Below are 23,140 nucleotides of genomic sequence, written 5' to 3' on the forward strand. Positions count from 1 at the left end.
TATAATAATATAATAAAAAGTAGATATTATTTTTAAAATTAGAGTAATGCCAGAGGGTAGTTTCTCTACATGCCTGTATCACTCTATTTTGATCTTACATCAAATTCACTAGATGTATTTCTATGTAAATACAGTTGTAAATAGCAATAAATAAATAGTTTAAAAAAAACAAACTATTTTTAAAGAATACCTTACAGCGAATGTTCTAAATTCATTCGACGAGGAAAATTTAAATAGGGAGTGTTTTTCAGTTTATAAGTTAGTTTAGTTTCTGCCTCGATGGATTGATGGAGTCATACATTATTTTATCGGCGTAGGAGAGACAAGTGTACAAACCGGCTTGTCTGCCAAAGTGCATCCATTATTAAAAACCCATTTGGATGCCTTTTTTTTTTTTTCAAATTGAAACATTTTTATTTTGATAAAAAATGCAGGTTTTGATGTGTTAAAAGGAACAAAAAGGGTAAAAACCCCTCCCGGTTGAATCATAAATGAAATAAAATCCGAATTGTGAGGACTTAAGTTCTAAATGGAAAAAATCGAGGCGTGGATAAAGCTATAATCTCCACGGTGCACTCCCTTTGTATTGTTTGAAATAACATTTGCATTCGCTGTTGCATTTTTATTGAAGTATAAGTGCCTTCTTTAAATGTGGAAAATTAATTTTCTATTTTGTAATGCTACACCATTTTAATTTCTTAAGATTTTTTAATGTATTATTTGATTGAGAAAAAATATGTTCAGGATATTAAATAATTTATGTATATATTATTTTATTACCAGATGACCTTGGTGGTCATTACATAGTTTGTTATAACAATTAGATTTGCTATTAACAATTAATAATCCGGGGGTTTAGTCCCCTGACAATTTACAATACTTTGGACCAAAAAAATTTTATTTTTAGATTTTTTCGAAAATTCGCTTTTAAGGGTTTCTCGAGGTGCTAAAAATGAATATCAACTTTGTTTCACTCCTAAAAAATCCTTTACTACAATTTGATAGGTCAGTCGTTCCGAATCGTTTGTTGTATAGTACTAATATTGAAATACAGAGATGGTTATTATTTAAAACTATTCATTTTTCATGTAGTATATCAATGAGAATATGATAAATAATATATATAGATAATGGATGAAATTATTTTTATAATCAGAAAAAAAAAGTTATTATCAAATACGTTACCATAGTTACCGTCTTATCACACACACACATATATATGTAAGGTAATGGTAGAATTGTTTTCTACAATAAACTTTTAAATTACTGGACTTTGTTTCACTCCTTAAATAATATTTTACCATTCTTTGATATGGCTGATATGGATCGGATGACCAGTCTCAGTTGTTTGAATATAGTACTAATAGTGAGAGATGCTATTCAAAAACTATTTATGTTACTAAATCTTAGTGTTACTTATTATTATTATGATTTGCTTTACTTAAACCATTGCAAAGTTTGGTGTAGATTGGTTGAGTAATTTTGAAGTTATTTATATTTTTTAATAAACATTTCTGTTTCGCTCCTTTTTAATAGCATTGATTGGTTCAAGTTATGTTACCAAACCATAATAATAAAGTATCTCTAAATGTTTAATTTTAACAAAACACAATAATTTATATCAAATTATCAATTGTGTTCATTAAACCTATTTACATCCTCAAATATAGTGAGACAGATAGTTTGATTATGTTCATCTTGTCTATTCTTTTGTTTGTATATATTTTAAGAGAGTTTTTGTTTTTTTATTATTATTATTTTTATTGATTTTTTATTTTTTTTATTTTAGTATGTATGAGATCATCCATCACTATTACCTATTGCTCACAACTGTGTGGCAGATTGTAATATCTATCAATAAATAAATCTATCAATCAAAAAAAAAAATATAGTGAGAGCAAAGCATTGCCGGGTCAGCTGGTTGAGTATAAATTGAAATTAATGAGAATTATAAAAAAGATATTACGTTCTCTGAACTTCAGAACATTCATACTTTCTGTATATGCCAGTCATGCATTTCGCGTATTCACCAAGTTCAGTTGCATAATTTTGCATAGTAATCATTTACACAATATTTTCCATTTCAGTTGCTATCTTGATGACGATAAAGATCTTCATACAAATGAAGATATTTATCACAATTCGTCAATATCTTCTCATCCAGTGATGTCATATGCCAGACAGTCACCTCTAAAAAAAATCAACTGTTCTAAAGAATAGTTTTGAAACTTATACGTATTATAGATCTATGATTACGGCAATATTGCAAGTAGCAGCAGTCATAACGAAGGCCACTGAGACAAATTAAACGATGCCATTATAATCTTGTTTTTACATGAATTGTTATAATAAGTTAATTTATTAATATATTTATTACTTTGTTTGGTTTTATGTATTTCATTAATAAATAATCGTTTCAGAAAAATAGTTTAGTTTTATTTATGTGTTTGTTTTTAATTTCTGGGATAAAATATCTTCTAAAATATTTCTAAATTATAATGATTTTTTCATTTAAAAAAGCACAGATTAAAAAAATAAAATAATTAATTCATTTAGATTGATTTTCGTTCCGCTATATTGCATAGAATGCCCAATGTGTACCCCAACAAAAATAGGACTTGGAACCTTTTAATCTCTGTATGTTTTTTGTCGTGTGTGCATTTGTATTAAAAAAAAAAATTCTTTTTTTGCGACTGGAAAAACGTGTGACTTTAAATCGATTCACACGTGGGATCACTGGTTTCTATGTTGTTTTTTTAATTCTAGTTCGAAAAAATATTTTACATGTCTACCAATGTGTCCTAGGAGTTGAGGAAAAATATTTTACACATAATTTTAGAATTATTTTTTATGATAGTATTCTGTCTTTTGTCTACGTGTACTTAATGGTTATAATGTACCAATCTATATTTATTTTTTCATGCAGATTTAGAGAAAAAGATTTTTGATCACATTAAATGTATAAGAGATAACGAAAACTCATCAACTGTGTTTTAAGGAAAATTAAAAAAATATTCTTACAGGTTTTCATCAATATTTATTTCGTATCAACGAATTTTCTTACAAAATTTTTGGAGTTTATTTATAGTGAATATTTATTTACTACCTTATAATTTCATCCACATCAAAGCTGATTGTATTTTAGATTTTACGCCTTTGTAAGGGAGGAAACGTAATTTCATTTCAATATTGCTTGTATTATTAGTCCGTAATTAATTGTATTATTCTTAATCATGAGAATGATTGAGTTTGTGCATGCTTGCTTGAGTGCGTGGCCATAGTTGTTGATGACCAAAAGGTTTTACTCCTTTAAAAAAGAACTTCTGAAACGTTTCATTAAACGCATCAGGAAGGAACTTCGTAGATATGTATAACATTTTTCGAACTCGTATCACCAAAATCGAAAATTATGTAAAATATTTGTTTGTCGGCTCCTAGAAACCTCATACGTTTGCCTAATATTTATCAAACTATTATAAAACGTTGCATTGAAATCGGCGGTCCAACATGAGTACCGTCTATGATAGTGTTACACCTAATGATAATTAATTGAGCATCTTGCTTACTCTCCAAGTTGTCTTTGAAGCAACCGCCTATCCACTTATTGTATTCTGTTTACTGCTTTGTTATTATGAGGCTTCTGGAATAATTTTTTTTTTGTCATAAGTCGATCCTAAATACGTCATGGTTAATCCAATAAAAAAAATCCGTCTCATCGCCCCTGATGTTTGTTGACGTAAACATTTTGCGAGATAAATAAATACGATTAAGTTGTTTATGGCCAAGGTTTATTCCAATTGAATTCAATCTGGGTTCAGTTATCTATTCTAGATTTCTGTCCCATCCACTGTTCTCACTATAGCGCTGTTATTTATATCTATTTCTATTTTATATATGGTTTCGATTTTGTATGCTTTAGTTTTTTTTTTTTTTTAGTTTAACATCCTTATGTTTTCCAACTTAGGGCAGAAAAGATGGGTTATCCTAATGGTCACCTGTTCTAGCTAGAGTGGAAAGGTTGAGGTATTTTCCTTGGGTCCGTCACGAATCCGAATCGTAGGCGCTGCAAACATAAAAATTAAAAAAAAAAATTTGGTTGGCTGTACAGAGCTTTTAGACCTTTGGCCACCCAAACCAGCCTGTCTTGGTCTAATGCTTTCTTACTGCAGATCTTACACATCTTTGTAGATTCAGTTTATCCATCTGACTTTTAGTGCCCCACGTAGTCTCTTGCCAACTATACTGGCTTCATTGTTGTGTAAGGCGTCCTGATGGATTTCTTCGAGCCACATGTTCCGCCTATCTTTACCCCCCCCCTTGCCTTCATATCATGGGATATTGGCTGACCACATCATCACTGTAAGCAGTTCACTATTAGTTCTTCTCCTCCATGTCTCAAGGCTTTGATTCCAGATAGTTCCTGTAATATTACGGAGGACTTTCCTTTAAAATCTTCCCGCTTTCAAGGGTCCCTGATAGATTCCAAGTCTCGTAGTCAGATCATCAGAGCTGGCTTTATCACAGCGCTGTACTCCCTCAGCTTCAGATTTTTAATGATATTTCGGGATTTTAGTATTCTTCACAGAAAGAAGAAGGCTCTGTTTCCGCTGGTCTATCTCAGTGCGTTGATCGTTTGTCGTTTGTTAATGTTATTATGAAGCGGGGAAGGATTGCCTACTCCAACCAATTACCATCGACCAACCTACTCGCTGTAATTGTCTGTTTAAGAAATCGGATAAGTAAGGCTACCACAGAGGGCAAGAGTGGAGGGTTTCACGCCGTTTTTTCAATTTTAGGCGCTTTTCAAATATTGCTCGATTTAATTATCTTAAAGTCTCCTCTTCCCGATTTAAGCTAATATTTCAAAAGTGATTTAGGACCTTCGCTCCCTGAGGGTCTTAGCTGGGCGTGCCTGGCGGGTAAGGATTGCCTTTTTTGGTTTGTATGATCTCCTCTTGTGAGATTGTGACATATCGTATATCGACCAACCTACTCGATAACTTGTTTCGTCAGAGGGATATGAAAAAAAAAATGATGTTTTTATACTAAATGAATAGAAATATGATATTTGTTACTCACCGTATATATATGATGATGGTTTCTGATTCTTGTGCTAAAAAACTGGTATTACATACCATGAATCTGTGAAAATTTGTACTTGATATAAGAAAACGACTTTTATTTTGTAATGGTCCCACGAAATAAAAACTTGAATATTACCGTATAATCTACCTCTAGCATTTCTTCTCATTTGTTGATTTTTTTTCTTTGATAATCACAAAGAATAAGATTTTAATATTTGTTTTTTTTTATGTTTACAGCCAAGACCGACGATATCGTCAAAAGCGAGGTTTGGTTCCACTTCAAAGAAGGCTACAACAACGCTGTGAGAAAAAATGTTTACATGGCGGATTTAATGTGATATTGTGCATACTTTATGTTTATGTAATGTGTATCTAGTGAAGCAGGTCGATAAAATTGTTTTTAAGAATTGGAATTTTCGGCATCACAGAATTTTAGGCTCTTTTCATAAATTGCTGAAAGATTCGTTAGGAAATTAATTTGTTTAAAGAGAGTAAAGTTGATACTAATTTATGGAAAGGACTCCTGGTTGAACATAAAAAATTTTAACTAACAAATATTTTCATTTACCATATTTTAGGATTGAACGCCTCATTTTTTATTTTTTAGTCGGAGGCCAAGGGTTGCAATGAAAATTGGAATTTAGCTTCAGTTTTAGAACGCGAAAATGCCAATGACCGTTGTTTAAGCTTAAAATGATATAATAGTCACAGTAATAAATACACTAAAATTAGATTTCATCGATTTTTCTCAAAATAACTGTTTGACATTTAATTTTTTTAATAACTTGAATTCTTTGATAATTTAAATTAGTATAGCAAAATGAGCGAGCTTATTATATTTTTTAACAAAATATCTGTTCCTAATATTTCAATTTTAAAATATATAACAATTATAAACTTGTTTGATTATGTATGCATCTCTTGTATTAATATTTTGTTTATAGAGACTATTATTGCAAACAACCATTTTTGGCTTATTGTAGTTTAACATGCAATTTTTAGCTTTGAGAAAACAAATAGGATTAAATTAATTTTAAATACCAATGTCCTTTTATTGCATTGTAAATGTACTTACCTCCTTGTAAAAAAATTGAATAATTTGTTTAATATTTTTTTAAATTAGATCACACTTAATACCATCATTGTTTAATATTAATAGTAATTGTTATGTTTGTATATTTTTTATTTTTATATCTTGTGTATGATATTTTGTTACCTTAAAATATATATGTTAATTTGCCCGAAATTTGTATCTTATTATTGCCTTTTTTTTTCATTATTATTACTCATTAGTATTATTTACTTTTGATTTCTTTGTAAAGTATTTTTTTTTATGATAAATCTTTAAAACATTAATTAGTCTTTATGACAATTTTAGTTCCGTACTATTTGTTCTTATGCTATCATATTTTTTAATGTTTTTTTGTTTCTTCTGATTTAGTTAATATGTAGTTATTATTTATTTAATATGTTATTCGGATTTATTATTCTCTTCTTTATTTTTTATATTTTACTCTTCGTTTGTTATTTTGGAATCTTCTGCATTTTCTTAATTTTCATTAAAACTAGTTTTAAATATATTTTCATGTACAAATGTTTTCCCAAATATTTAAAAAATATCTGCTAGTGTATATTATATTTTGTAACAGTAATTTAGTTAAGAATTGGAAACCAGTTTACAAAATATTGATGTCCATTATTTTGTGTTTAATTGCTTATGATGAATTATATTAGTAATATATTTAAAATTTTGAACATGTTTACAATGTCTTATCACATTGAATGGGGCAGAGTAATAATAATTGACACATATATATTTTTTAAAGATTCTTCTATTTTATATTGAGTATTTATTAATACATGATTTATATCTCATCATATCTCGACATATTGTCTCTAATATATTATATACATATCTTTGGTATATAGATTGGACTTTTTTAATCTAACAATTTAATTTGATAGTAGTTGAAAGGCTCCTCGAAATCAGAATAACCTCTTTAAATCTAAGCAAAACATTGCACATGGCCAGTCTAATAATATACATAACCACTAAATACAATTTGAATAATATACATTTGTTATTAATAATTAAAACTATTAATTAACATTAACAAAAATAATAAATTAACAATTATCCCTTATAACGATATATGTTTAGTTTATAAGATTCTAAATCAATATTTACACAGACTATTTCGCTTCTTCATTAGATGTGTTATCTAGCATTATGATGAAGTAATATACATTTTTTAAAAACTAAAAATGCAATTTTGCTATCCTGTACTATTTTTATTGATTTATTAAATATCCACATCAAATTATAGAATTTAATCACTAACTCCTTAATCATTAAGTTGTTTTTTAATGTATAGAAAAAGATTTTACTGATATATTGGTTTACAGACAATTTCTTTAATTGTTATACATATTTGTAATCTGTACATATTGATATTGTCTGGTAACGTCAGCCATCACAAATTAGTTACTTCGGCTCATAATATTATTTACAATTCAAGCGATACAATATCTACATATCTTACTCATAATATATCCTTACATTAAGAACATGATTGTATATTAGATTAATATTGGTTGGTTATTTTCATCTTTGGTTTTGTTAATTTTAATTTCTTTTTTTTTTTTTTTTGGCTCAATAAATTTGGTATTATTCAGTAATGAAGACAGAGTTATACATTTTTCAAAAATTAATAATAGTGAACCTAAATGATAATATTTTTTTTTTAGTTGTTTTGATAAACTGTTCTTATGCTTCCTCCATGTTTGATTGGTCTATGTTTAATTGTTTAGAGTTGTGTACTGTCTTTATATTGTTAAAAAATTTTTTTGAGATGTGCAGACTTGAGCATTAATAAGATTTTTCGTTTCCATTACTTATGATGTTGCATAAAATAAAATAATAATTATTTGATTTAAATAGGTCAAGATTTGACTTATAAATAATTCCTGTTTAGAAAACAGTATTTCAGTGTTTTATTAAAATTAATTAATGCATAATTTTGTCGATTACAATGTTATCCCACCCAATAGGGTAAAAGGTGTAAAGGACTGAATAGCTGTTGATGGGTTAAAAGCAAAAAAAATACCACTGAAAAAAACAAAACAAAAACAGAATGCTATAATATTTTTTTAACTCAATTTTTGATGATTTCTAGTTTTAAAAATACATCTAACTGTCTGGAAAACGTAATATGCAAATATAAGACTTAATTCTGCTGTAAAAAGACTAAGAGTTTTCAATACCAGGATTCTTGATGCATCAATGTTTCAAGTAACTTCTGTATTTTCAACCTATCTGCAGTTACCTCTCTCCACCCTACATTTTTTTGAGATCTTATTTAGTGGTAATCATTTATTATAATGCGAGTTAACAACAATTTAAGAAAGGAAATAAATAATTATTCAATTTAAAATGAAATCTAAGACGATGCCACAGATAAATTTAGATTTATGGACGATTAGAATATGGAAACATATAATAGTAAATTAATTGCTGGACTGCATTCTCTGAAGATTGATAATTCTTGATCAATTTATTTTTAAATATGCTGTTATTTTATGGCTTTTGATTTATATATTTACATGAATATGGTTACATGAATCTTAATATGGTTATTGCTATTACATTGGTTCCACCATGAATAACTAACTGATTTTGAGTTTTCTAAAAGATTTCTAAACCGCTTTCATCCTCCGTGCTGACAATGCTTCGGTTTTTGAAATATCTACAGTCACTACTGATGTTAGATGAAGAGCCGCTTTACCACCCTCTTCAGTGACGCTGCTGCTGCGGTGGCGTCGAAGGAGGCTCCGGTTGGGGCGCTTTGGCTTGGAGCGCCGCGTGGAGGCTGGACAAGGATGGCAGCAACGGGAGGCTGTGGAAGGAAGCCAAGCTGTGGAGGAGAGCTGCCGAGTGTTCCTGGGCCTTCCGTCGCAGTTCGGCAACCGAGGAACTGCCTCCACGATCTTCAGGACAGCAAGAGCACAGACCTGGGGGAGGAAAATATTGAGTTTAGTTAGGAGTCGGAGAATAATTATGACAGTACCATGATATACTACATATCTTAAATTTAAATATATAACAATGTATACTGATACTTGGCAAAAGGAATGACTGTATACCCTCAACAAACCACGATCCTGCTTAAGTAATATATAAAGTTTCTCTTAAAAGGTACGACCGTCTGTACTGGTTTAGGTGGAACGTTTTGTATTGGTGTTAATGTTGAGTATTTGTGGACTGATTGAGCGATAAAATTGATGTATGGGGATGGGGGAGGGTAATGTGTAAACCTATTGAGGGTTGCGACCTTATTAGCTATATTTATATACATTTTCAAGGTAATCGATATCTCCCTAACCACCTTTGATTAACTTGGGTGGCCAAACTTGTGCCATGTATGAGCTCTTTAATGGACTGAATTATGTCGCAAGATATGATCTTCCACATTCAATATGATTCTCTGTCATTAAGACAGACTGGACTTACATAATACATAATACATAATTTATAAGCAAAATCGAAATTTGAAATTAATATCTAAATAACCAGTTAACGTAGGAAAGCTTCGGGGACTTTTGGAATCCTACAAGAGTAGGATTGCCTATAAATAAGTGGGAACCCCGGGAAATTCAAGATAGGGTACCTCCCGATTGGAAATGAGGTTCTTAATATGATTTTCTAAACAAATTGATGTTACAAACAACTCGATAGTTAAAATAATTAATTTATTTAATATTTGATAAATAGCTTACATTAAAAATTTTGATTGGAAACATCATGAGTTAGTTTTTAAATATCTATTTATATGAGTTCTTGAGTTTTTATCCATATCTATGATAAACTATTCAATCTTTCTTGAAGCAAAGGTACATACTTCATGGATTCGTTTTAATTTATAGATCATAGAAGTTTGCTGTTGTTAGCAAATATTGCTAAAAAAAGCAATTTTTACACTGAAACAAAGGTATTTATTTTATAATACCGTAAACTTATTTCATATTGTTGATCCTGAAGATGTTGGAATAGCTCCGCAAAATGTTGATAAATGTATGAAATAAAGATAATAATTTTATGGGATTTGACAAAAATAATCCATTATTAAATAGTTTGATTCGGTGAATTATTACAATAATTATATTTGAAGCCCTCAAACATGGCTTCAAATATAATTATTGTAATAATTCATATGAAACTGTATTTATTTATTAACCTTTATTGGACAAATTCCCTGTTCTAATTGAAATAAAGATTCATTAATAATAGACGAAGTCATGTTAGGAAAGATAGAGGGAGGACTTAAATAACTAATAGAATTAAGTAATTGGCTGTAGTGGGTGGATTAGGACGGTGAGGAGTGTTTGTCATGTTAATACAACCCCCGCCCCACCCCACTCCTCAAGTTTGGACCAATCGGATTACGAGCTGAGAGCATGCGACACACGGGATTACACCACACCCCACCACTTAGCAGGAGTGCAATAACAACTTTAACCCGATTCGCCAACTTTTCCTTCAAGTCTCAAACTTCCACAGTCTCAAATTGTATTGGAATTGACGGAGTGGCCTCCCTCTGTAGCAGGCACCTGATGCGATATTTTAACGGCCTCCAATAAAGTTGGATGGTGAAGTAGGAGGCTTTGCGGGATTTGAATTTAACTTACCGACTTGGATATTACTTAGGCAGCAGAAGAAATTACCTCATGTCTTGGTTGAACCTGCTTTAATTTAAGCTTGTTTACTAACTAATTTTACACATGAATTTTAAGAATTCATGTATACATAGAAGCCTTTAATAAATACTCGCTGATCATTTTGATGTTGGAATTAACATAATATAAACACGTTATTATCTTTGTAGAAATAACAGTTTCAATTCCTCAACATGACCACATCTTGGTCCGTCTTCCGCATGGATCTTGCTTAAGTCCAAGTATTATTCAATTTTTTCATAAACGTCTATCCGTATCTTAAAAATTTTAATATAACCCCTTTGCCCTTCTTATAGAATTTACACTTTAGCAGACTAAAAGAAACTGTTTAATTTACACAACAAATAAAACATTTAAAAAATGGGGACTACATCAAATCATTGAAAAACAGAAGCTATAATTTTCACAAAACGATCAACTATACTTCCCTCGAATATAGTTTTAAATGATACTCCTATTACTTTTACTAAATTCATAAAATAGTTAGGAGTCACGTTAGACAATAAACTGTTATTCAACCAGAATATTAATTTAAAATTAGAAACCTAGTTTAAATCAAATTAATTATTTCAAAACTGAATACAGAAATTAAAAAACCAATTGCAATTTCGCCCAAAAAGAGAAAAACCTACAATATTGTATTTCAATATATAATTCCATAGATTATATGTATCGGAATATGTTTAAGGATAATGGAACAAATAATATCTTAGCAGCCCTTAAAGGAAAGAATTTCAGTCCGAGATAGGAATAATTGGCCCGTGTGATAACCTTATAACTTGTTCGAGATTGTTTTTATTGTTTAAATAAAATAAATTGCATCCATAATTAAATCCCAAATAATATTTGTTAATACTTTAAATGCCTAACGTTTCGACCAATCTGGCTATCCTCAAGGACAATCATAACTATAAAATTAGTCAAATCATCCCATTTCGTCACTTTTTTATTTAAATTAAAAATTTTCAATTAGAAATTTACTTTAAACTATAATCACAAAATATTATTTTATATTACACAATGTTAAAAAAAAAATATGATTCTATGATAGTGTTAAGTTAACCTGTAATTAAAAATGGGGCAGCTGCTTCCTCTAGAAGTGAGAAAATTATTAATTTATCAAAAGTTAATTTTTTTTTTTCTAGCAAATCATTGTAAAAACTAATAAAGTACTGCCATAATTATATATAATTTTGGAATTAGATAGTTGACCGTATGAAGTAGATTGTAGGAAGATAGTATGGCGGTCAATAAAGGTATCAAAATAGTAAAAAAAAAAACTATTTATTGTTAAACAACTTTTCCGAAACAAAAAAAAAAATCTTACCCTTGTTAGAGTGAGAGAGACACATTTCTGTACCTGGGCTCTGTTTCATAATAAAGTACAAACCAATACTATTAGTCCTGTCGATTTAACTTAATACAATTACACTGGCTTGTAGAATAGTAACTTGTACTTTAGTACTTATTAACTTCTGTAAAATCACTAATAGTTCTCCCTATTGTGAAAAAAAATAGGTATAAGGGTAATTAACACGTTGTTTCTATACTTGTATTTTGAACTAATGGAATTAGCTTTCATTATGAAACAGGGCCTTGATGTTCCCCTTTTCTCTCAGTTGCTCTTTGCATTACAGTCGTTCAGGTAATTACCCATATGTTTATTGTTTATCTTTATCAATTTTCCTAATATCCCCTTTTTACATATTACTATATCTATATCCTATATCTACTTCACCTATCTGTTCTACCTTTTACATCTACCTCTTTAACATATTTATAAATATTTTTAATGAATGTTCTTCTACAATCTATTTGTCTAGATACATATTTAGAACTTCTATAACACATGGTTATATTTATTAATAACTTAGTAACTTGTTTCCAGTCTACCTGCTTCCTTATATTGCTGTTATTACTTCTTTTTATATACTTTATAAACATAACAATTGTTTTGAAATGTTCTTATTTTAATGTTCTGTTAATTCTAAAATGTTTTTATCTTCTTCTTTCATTTAGCCTTGCAAAGTGGGGCGAAACGTTGGAACCATAAATAGTTTTCTTTTACTATTTTGATACTTTTATTGACTGCCCGGACTATCTTCATACTATATATAATTTTCTTAAAATTTCGATTTCATTCATATTTTCCGTGCTGAAATATCACAACCTGAACGATTATCACTTCCCTAGTTTTGATCCTGGGTACTACCTTAGTACTCGAGACTTAATTGGATACAATTTATTTTATTTAAGAAAGTATTAATTGTTAGTTTCATGACATTATTATGTATCCGATTTTTTAATGAAAACCGACAAATTAGTGAATGAAACGATTATTTTCTGATCGAAACTCAAAAAATCTAACTTTTCGAAATATAAAACTATTTGTATATTTGTCGAAGTTTGGCTCAATTTGAAACAGCAATACTTATGCAATAGAACTTGAAAATGATTCATTTAAATCTATTCTATTTCTTAAATAAGTTAATCCAAGGATTATGATTGGTAACAATAAGGCCGCTTATTGCGAGCGGAGAAGGGACGTGAGAACATTAGGACTGGTTAGCTTTAAGTGGATCATCGGCTGGTCTGGAGACCACCTGAGCCACCCGAAGATTTATCAGGCATCCTCTGGTCTTAATGTGTATTTATTACGGGAGCTGTACAAGACAACCAAGATCTATATTACTTAATCAAAATATATTTAGCTACGCCGTGTCTTGGATGGATTAGCCAAATTGTCTGGGTAATTGTTATTAATAACCCCACTTCCCGACTCTCCGCCATATTGCATTATATACCTTTACTCTCAAAGCTAATCGAACTTACACTCTCCTCTGAATTTACCCCTTTAATGTAAGTGCCTCCACGCCGCCCTGATAAATTTATTGAAATTTATGATCGCCTGTATTGATCAACGGTTTATTTCAACCTTAATATTAAAATGATTTTGAATTTTCTGGCTGTAATGATATATAAAGATTAAGTTTTTAGCAAGCATATTACTACATAGAGTAAAAGTCAAAGCTTTCTTACTTTAATTATATTTATGAATTATTCCTAAAGAAAAAATATATTGAAACATAAAAAAAAAAAGTATAAATATATTGCATAGTCCCAAAGATTTTACCCTAATTTTTATTTGAAAAGTAATACTAATTTATACTTAATTTAAAACAAATTTGATCCTTTTTTCTCTCAACTTTATTCTTTACAACTTTTCCTCAAAAGTTACAACTTTTCCTGGGAAAAGTTGTAAAAAATAAAGTTGAGAGAATAAAAGGATCAAATTAGTTTTTAATTAAGAATAAACTAAACCACTCTCAAACAAGAATAAATAAAATTAATCTAATTATACTAATTATTTCTTTAATGATTTAAAATTGCCCCACATAAATTGTGGGAGGTAGAAGTTAAAACTCACAAGATTACTTTTCTAACACTAATATAATACAAACACAAACATTCAATCCTCTAAATCAGAGGTACCCAATCTTTTTCAGAGGCTTCCTAAATAATCGGATTTTTACCCTTTATACACTTTTTTTTTTTTTTACTTTTTTGAATAATTGGAAAACATTCCTTTTTAAAAGCGATTACCCATTTAACATCGAAAAATTAAAGACTGATACTATTTTCGTACTTTTAGTGACTAAAGCATGGGCGGGGAAGCCGTGCTTGCGCACAAGTCGTTTCAAGAGATGCAGGCTGGAAAGAAAAATATGGACTAGAAAGTTGTTCAATTCTTGAAATTTTGTATGTATATACTATTTTTGGCGCAAAAATTCGAGAATTGGAAATTCCAAGAAAATTTCCGTATTGTTCAATTGAATATTCGCGCACACTTTGGGAATCACTGCTCTAAATCAATTTTCATTCTAGTCGGGTTGTAGATTTGCAATGAACCTTAAAAACCTCTAAACCAGACGGAATTTTAACTGAAATTCTCACTTTTATAGTATTATTTCCTCTAAGAAAAACACGTACCTAATTTTATCTCGTTTCTTCAGACGGGTTCTTGCCAATTGTTTTCTGTCTTTGTTTTGCATTCATTTAAAACCTCAACACTGTAATTTTAAATACTAACGATATTTTTGTTGATATAAAGAATAAAACAATAACAATTACAAGAATATTTACCTTTTAAACCAGGGAAGAGCGGAGGCGGAAACTGTGGAGGGAAGAAAAGCCCTGGAGCTCGTGACGTCATCCCTCCTTCCGTTATAGGCCGGAAACCTCCAGCCGTACTGTAACAGGAAGTAAGCCTTTATAACATATTACATAAATAAAATAAATAAACTATTTCGTATTTAAAAATATTCATTGATATTTATTTTGATTATTTCAAATAGTCCTAAAAGAAAATTATGGAAATTTTTTTTCAATATGAGTTGCACGCAACATAATGATTTCAAAAGACTGTTGAGTGTAAAAAAACCCAGACACAGTTTGTTCTGCTTTGTGGAGGAACAAAAACGTAACATATAATGTGTGTGTGTGTAATAAAGTAATGAAACGGGTTTCCATGGAAAACTATACAGAATATTTACTAAATGCACGTTACATAAATGTGGAGAATTTATGTATCTTTCCTATGAGTACCTATACTATGTATAGAGATTTATAGCTTTTATCACAGAGATAATATTCGGCTATAATGAGTGGATTAACAAAAATTATTAGATAGGAACTTAAAAAAGATCAGAGTACGAAACAACCTCTGTTAGATTCACTGCTTTTCTCCCAACACCCATAGAGGTTTTTATATTTCTTATTCGAAGAAAATTTGGTTTCGTATCAATAAACTCGGAAAATGAAAATTTTACTTGAAGAATAGTAGTTCAATAATATTTTGAAAATAAAATTGTAGTAAGATAATTAAATACTTCATTAAATAATATATGAGAAAAAAAATTAATAATTATTAAAAAGGAAGGTATATTGGCAATATTTTTATAGAAATTAATTCATTCAATTTATATATTTATATTAAATGGCCCGTAAAATTAAGATAAAACAGATTTAAAAATAAATCCATAAATTGGAACATTTGGTTAAAAGAGATAATGCTGAGTGAAAAAATTAATGCGCATTATCCTCTTATAATGCTCAGATGAATTTAAAAATTATTTATATGATTCATTTATATTTTATTTCATTTTTTTTTCAGACGATATAATTTTTATTTTGGACACTTTTTTGTTGCAAAATTATTACGTTTGTATGAAAATAACTACTAACCGAACAACTTAGTTAGAGATCAATCTAATTCAAAAACCGGTTATTTTGAAGAGTTAGAACTACCTGAGTTAATACTTTAGTTAAGGGAAAATTTTTCTATAACTGCTATTTCTACTGAACGTAACCTGAAGAGAAAAATAGAGAAAATCTGACTTACTAACGATTTCATTTACATGCCACAAAAGTGTCGCTGCTTTTCAATTTAGTAATGGAATGATTTAATGAGAGCTATACGATATATATATAATTCTTCCGATTCAATTATATGGTGCACCATTGTTTTTATAAAACGGAACAACAATAAAAACAGATTAAAATGGTTTCAAAATAGAATACCTAAAAGAACTGTACAAAGAACATCCATGGAAATATTAAAAACGTCAGAAAAGATATCAAGAGTCAAAATAATAAGTTTATAGACTCCTTGAAAACAAAATAAAATAATATGTATACTTATAGGAGATTATCAAAACGATAGTAGAAGTAATTCCAAAATTAATATTTTAGTTTTAGAGGTGAAAATTAGTCTATGATTCTTAAGAGTGGCAATGAATAAATATATTTTTGATGGGTAAATTTGGTTACCATAATATTTAAGATTTAAGCATCTAAAAAAATTTATATATATATATATATATTTTTTCTTCTTTATACTTTAACTTAGTCTGTATATATGGAATAAATTCTTAAACGCTATTACTTATTACCCTTAATTGTGGAAGATTATATTATATTAGTGAATAAAAAATATTATTATTGTTTTTATTGATTAGTAAAGTATATCGAATTAAAAAAAAAGCTCTTTATACCTAATAATTATTTAGATATATTAATGATAAAAAAGTATGCATAGTTAAAATTAAAAAAACATTCTGTTACGTTACATTTTCAATAAAGGAAAATCAAATGAATTAAAAAAATCGAATGTAAATGTCAATTTTTTTACGTGTGAAATATTATTAATTTAATCATTTGTAAAGTATAAAGTTATGAATCCATTCAAAGAATACTCTCTATATTATATAAGTGAAATATCTCCCTTCTCTGGAAATCCCTTCAACTTACCCCAACGAAATTGAGCCCTAACGGGAATAATAAATTCTATAAATGGAAGGAGATTTATACTGAAGGAGGTGGATGAGTGGGGAGCACCGTAATGTATATATTCTTTTATCGAGTGGGGGGTAAGTAGATTTGTTTGCATGCGTCTTCTTAAGGAAAGGGAAATGGATAAAAGGGGGAGAAGGAGGTAAAAGTAAAAAAAAAAAAGAAGAAAATCTTCCCAAGGCAAAACTGGGAATTTAATCTATATAGAAGGGCGGGGAAATGGGTTTTACATTAAAAGCCGGCGGAAAAAAATAGGGATTGAGAGCGCAATGGTATCAGGTTTTCTCTCGGGTTAATAAATATTTAGGGGTTTGTTTTGCGTGTGTGTGGGCGGGGGGCTGGAGGGGTTGTAAGCCCCGTATGAAATATACAAGGGTTGGCTGAGTCTCGGAGGGAACATTTTAAAAGACTTCATTTGGACAGTAATGGAGGAGTATAGAGGTTGTCAGGGATTTGTCTCGTCTCTGCTTTAGGAATGGAGCTTAAGAAGGTGCCGCTGAGTGCATGTCCAAATGTGAAATTTTGTTTAAATATTGTTTATTCTGAAAGGTTCTCTTGTTCTACTTCCATCGGTTCGGAACACGCGTCGATATAGCTGGAACCTAGTCACTAGGTGTTTTGGGACGTTAATTTAGAGCATTCGTCAAGAAGGCCATCAATTTCTTTTCTTATGAATCTTCATCAAAATGATAAAAATATAATTAATGTGAAACTATATGCACGTCTATGACTTGTTTTTCTGAAGGAATACTATAGGAAAATAAAAATTAACAAAAAAATATGATGATATGATGGTTTGGATAGTGCCCAGGCTGAAACTTATTGTGTCCAAAATATGACTTTTGCATAACGCACCTGAACTACCGATAGGGACCCTATATATATATCCCTTCAATTAGTTATCGCTGAGTGGTAAAAAGTTTTGTATTAACGTATGTAGCCTAGATACTTAATGGATTCTGTTTAGATACTATCGACGATATTAATTATTCCGAGTAGACAAGTCTTGGAATAATTGAGAGAGAACCGACTGAGGCGATACCATTAGCTCATAGTGAGACATAAATTGCTAACAACGGCAAGAGAGTGGATTCGCTGGCAAGAAGTCGCTTGATCAAAGAGCCGTGCATGATTCAGAACCGAACCGCAACCCTATTTATCAGCCGATCCAGCTCAGATTACAGGCCTTTTGATTGCATCATCATCATCATCACGGGGATAGTGAATATTCAAGCGCCATCCACTTGGGGCGCTATTCACAAAGCCAACGGTTAATATACAATAGCCAACCCGCTACAGGCGGCGCTGAATTATTCCCTTGCCCTACCTGATAACTCTACTAATCCGCCCGATAAATTAATTTGATAGCCCTTCTCTAGTTAAATGAGCCTACATCTCCGCCATTAGTCCCTCTCTGGCAGGTTAGCTTGGAAAATGACGTTTCGAGGGGCCTATCCCCTCTTACCTCTGCCTACTGTATTACATCTCCACAATTTACCTTAACAGGAAATTCCTGCATTGCACCAACAATTCAGCCATAAAGAAATTCCCGTCAATAAATTTACCGTACAATTTCATGCTTTCTCTTTAGAAATTATTGATTAAAAAAATTTCGGACAGATTGTATATATCAGTAAGTATCAGCGAAAGCAAAACTTAAGAAAAAGAGAAGCAGGAATAAGATCTGACACGTTTGAACCACTGTAAAATACTGACTTTATTGTGTTCGGTACATCTCTATATTACACTTATTTATCGTGTAGGGATATATCCCTTAGTAGTTGATTCCACATTTAATGAACAAATAAAAATATAAACAGGTTTATATAATCTAACTATAATCCTAAATAGTTATTGTCACAGAATTGATAAATACTTTCCAGTGATTATTTAATCTAAAAAAAATAATATTTGTTTTTTATGACCGATTTTTCCAGTAAAAAAAGCATATTTGCGTGTAGATCAGGAAGTTTATTTTTATTTATTTTTTTATTTATTTATTTTTTTTTCGGCCAAGACTCTTATACTATACCCAAGGAGTCCTATACTGCCTAACCATGGTTGGGGGGTCAAAGTTCTTCATTTTGTGGGACCGCCACTCAATGAAAAAAGTCAAACATCCCAGCAGGATTCGAACCGGCACCGTAAATAGACATCAAATTGGTAAGACTGTGTCTTAACCACTGAGCTCCTGGTGGCCCAACAGGAAGTATATATATTTTTTCAAGTCTATCGATTTGTCTCTTTCTGAAGTATGAGAAAAAAATATTACTACCGACGAATAATTTTTTTAGCATTTTTGGACATTGTTGAAAAATGACAATTTGAATTAGCAAAAACATTGTAGGCTCAAAAGAAATTTATGTTGCCAAATTATAAAAATAATGTACGCGATTTTTTTTAAATTATATAAATCCAATAATTGATATCAGTCTTTCAATTGTTCTTATTTAATCTTTTATTCGTTCTCAAAGCAAGCAACAGAGAGGCATATGTATATGCAACAAAATCTTTCTATTGGTGTATAATCGCCCAATATTATGTTTCTGAACAAAAACAAGATGTTTGTTGCCTCGTGCAGGCGCTGGAGTGACCTCGAGACAGACTCCCACGCTGTCTGGAAGATAATCCCGCAATCATCTCATTGCCTGAGTCTCGTGCCTAACGCCATTTACACTGAGGCTAAAGATGTTTGACACATCTCACTCACTTAACTCGTTAATGACTTAGTCTAGATCTCCCGTCCGCATACCAGCCTCCAATTTACATATAATGCTGTCTAGCCAACTAGAGTCTTCTGTCCTAATACAACTAGATATTTCTCTCTTCCATTCCCTTCATTATAACCTGTTCCAACAATTTGCAAAAAATTACATTCTATGAATATTTTTTTAATCTGTTACCAATTCCTTGTTTTACACTAATGAGAATCGGAATAGAGATGTACAAAATAGATTATTTAATTTCTGTAAGATTACAGTGAAAGCTTATGATTCTGGCAAAGTATGGTAGAGTTTTCGGATTTAATCATTAGTAAACCCATTGAAAACTAAATTGAAGAAAATACAAGGGATAGTGCAAGAAGATCATTAATGGTATTTGTTATTCTTAAACAAAATATCAACAGCTAAGGGAAAAACGTAGGTAGGCGGCCAATTCCTGTTGTCTAATATTAGGTTAACAATAAGCCTTCATCCTCAATAATTTGTAAGCCCATTAAGCAATATAAAATTTTGACTAACTATAAATTTAATAGTTTCATTACTTTCAACTAAAACATTTTAGTTTAACCACTATAACATTTTATTTAAATTTTATCACATGTTAAAACTGTAATAGATTCCCATTCGAATTATAAAAAATAAATAATACTTATATAAGCAATCCACAGCGAAGGTGATGTTTGACTGACCTCTCGGAAACATTCCTATTACCATCATACCCATACTAAAATATATAAGCTGATTTCATATCAATAGTCAATATTAAGAAACATACACAAATAAAATAAAATTGAAAGAGAAAAGAAAAATATATACATAAATATTTTTACTCGATAACAGAGTCATTAATTGATGTAACAAAAATATAAATAAATCAAATTACTTATATATATTCATACATATCTGTTTTCTTAAAGTAATCCAATATTTCCGGAATATGAGGGCTGTTATCGTTTAATTAAGTTGCCAAATGTTATGGTAATCTAGTGTTTATCAATTGCCTGCAGTCTGTCAGTATGTGTTTAACAGGTAATGGTACTTTACACTGTCTATATGTTGGTCTAGATGTACCTGACAGTAAGTATTCGTGGATTAGTCGAGTGTGTCCAGTTCGTAGTTAGGTCAGTATTACTTCGTGCCCTCTGCAGCTTTGGGTTGATGTCTTCTATGGATGTACTGTACTCTTAATTGGTTTTCTGTTGTGTTGGTCCAAGTTTCCTGCCATTTATTTAATATTTATATTGACATCAGAGGGTAAAGGTCGTTGTAAGGGCAATCTAAGCAGTCAGAAAGATCAATGATGCAGCTTTTGCCGCTTGGTCAGCTTTACAATTGCCCTGGGTGTCCTGATAAACAAAACACAAGCAGTCGTGGCCGAGTGGTTAAGCATCTGACTAGAATATTCACTTTCGAGTTTTTTCTATTCACATTATCCAAATTGCAGTCAAATGCAATACATTCAATTTGATAAACCTATTTGTTCTAATGACGGAATGTTATTGCATATCTCCTTAAACATATTGTTAAGTTGTTAATGAAGTTATTTGTAAATAAACAATCTTGGTATAGTTGTCGGGTGTCTTCCACTGCATATGGCTCCTTGCATATTTCGTTCCTTGCTTCTGTGTGCTTAAAAATATAAAGATTATATAAATATGTTTTCTGAAGGAGTTTGAATTCCGTTTGGGTGAGGAAAGCGTACATCTACTACAGGCTTCATTATTATAGATAACTTCAGTAACAACTTACCAGTATGTTTAAGGAGATATGCTATAACATTCCGTCATTAGAATTGATGTAGTAATTTTTTTTTTTTTAAATTAGACTATTTATTTTCAGATTCAATTAAATGAACTACCTAGGAGATTTATAACTGAACTATCTAGGGGTGGTAAAAGTAGTATAAGTCAAAATTTTAAAATGATCTATATTGAATAAAATACATTTCCTATTCCGGTTTTTTTCTAATGTTGTCTAATTTTGCTAAATTCCTTGGTACATAAATCGAAATCGTTAAAACCTAACTGAAGGTATAGGAATGCTTTGTTATTATGATTATTTCTGTAGTGGCCCTCATTCAAGTCCTGTAAATATGACATCAAACGAACGCTTCTTGAAAATTGATACAGTCTCATTATCCATTTAAGATCTGCTATCTGCAGCCGACCTGCCTCCTGACGCGTTACGTTCACCGATCACAGAGGACCCCCGGCAGACAAAGGCGGGCCCTTTGATCCAATTAGGAAGGATGGAAGAGTTTTATCTTAATGGGGTGGCATCGCCGTGGCCGCATCTGGTTAACCGCATTAGCCCGGGTATAGCTATCAAATATTTAAGAGGACAGAGAAAAAAAGCTCCTCTCTCCCTACGACACTACAAATCGAATTGCTCATTAGACCACTTGGGGCCCTAACCCGATGTGGCAGCTCAAAGGACAGAGGTCTCTAACTGCCTGATGGTAATGGGAGTGGGGGTGGAGGTGGGGGTGGTCATCGTTAAATATACCCTTCAGTTTTATTACTTATTATTTTTAATTGTTTGATCGGTTGGTGTTCAGATGGCTTTATGAAGATATCTCTGAGCCGTAAAAAAATAACACGTAAAACTTGTAGCATTTGGATGATAAGGTGGATATACTCACTATGGAGTTTTTCATAGAACCAGCTTTATTTCTTATATTAACATCTTTTAGATAGAATTAAAATTTTCAAATAATGTTATCATGTAAGTTAGCTTTAACCATTTCTTAAACAAAACCTTGGCATCAATTAATAATTTATATAATTTAACAATATTTATATATTTTATAAAATTTATATAATTTTATTTTTAAGCATTTTCAACCATGCATGCTACCTTCTACTCCTCGTCTTGACAATCTATGAAGTTCGTTTAGGAAATAAATAAAGCTAATTTATAAATTCGCGTTGCCTGACTATTTAATTAATACTATTTAATTGTTTAAAAAAAATAAAAACTTTTCAAGTTTTCTTTTCGTGGAACCACTACAGAAATAAACGTTGACCCCACAGGCCGGATTCGAATCGGTGCCGCTGTAGTCACGAGCAAGTTGGCGCTTTGACTCACTCGGCTATAAATGGTCCAACAATGAGGTAGTACAGGTTTTCTCCTAATTAATGGTAATCACCTTATGAACCTTGGTGGACCCTAGATGGGCAGCAAACAACAGATACTTATTTATACAGCGCTATCCACCCCTATTAATTTTTTTTTTTTTTTTTAATAATT

The 23,140-nt window shown here is 30.6% G+C and overlaps 2 protein-coding genes across 5 annotated transcripts in view; one reads left to right on the forward strand and one right to left on the reverse strand.

Moving 5' to 3' along the window:
- cutlet (chromosome transmission fidelity protein 18 homolog) overlaps window positions 1–5,942 on the forward strand; it is an 86,770-nt gene extending 80,828 nt beyond the window's left edge. For all 4 annotated transcript variants that reach the window (XM_014421096.3, XM_067052167.1, XM_067052165.1 and 1 more), the window contains one exon: window positions 5,322–5,942. In XM_014421096.3, coding sequence (XP_014276582.1) covers window positions 5,322–5,422 — 101 coding nt within the window. In that variant the 3' untranslated portion in view covers window positions 5,423–5,942. The remainder of the gene's footprint in view (window positions 1–5,321) is intronic.
- Window positions 5,943–6,915: 973 nt separating this feature from the next.
- Window positions 6,916–23,140, reverse strand: part of LOC106681010 (dorsal root ganglia homeobox protein) — a 118,618-nt gene continuing 102,393 nt past the window's right edge. Inside the window, exons 8-9 of the mRNA XM_014421107.3 lie at window positions 14,961–15,067; window positions 6,916–9,095 (exon numbers count right to left, since the gene is read on the reverse strand). Of these exons, the coding sequence (XP_014276593.1) occupies window positions 8,878–9,095; window positions 14,961–15,067 (325 nt within the window). The 3' untranslated portion in view covers window positions 6,916–8,877. The remainder of the gene's footprint in view (window positions 9,096–14,960; window positions 15,068–23,140) is intronic.

This window comes from Halyomorpha halys, unplaced genomic scaffold (assembly GCF_000696795.3).
Source record: "Halyomorpha halys isolate HHAL.00 unplaced genomic scaffold, Hhal_1.1 Scaffold303.1, whole genome shotgun sequence".
Lineage (NCBI taxonomy): Eukaryota > Metazoa > Arthropoda > Insecta > Hemiptera > Pentatomidae > Halyomorpha > Halyomorpha halys.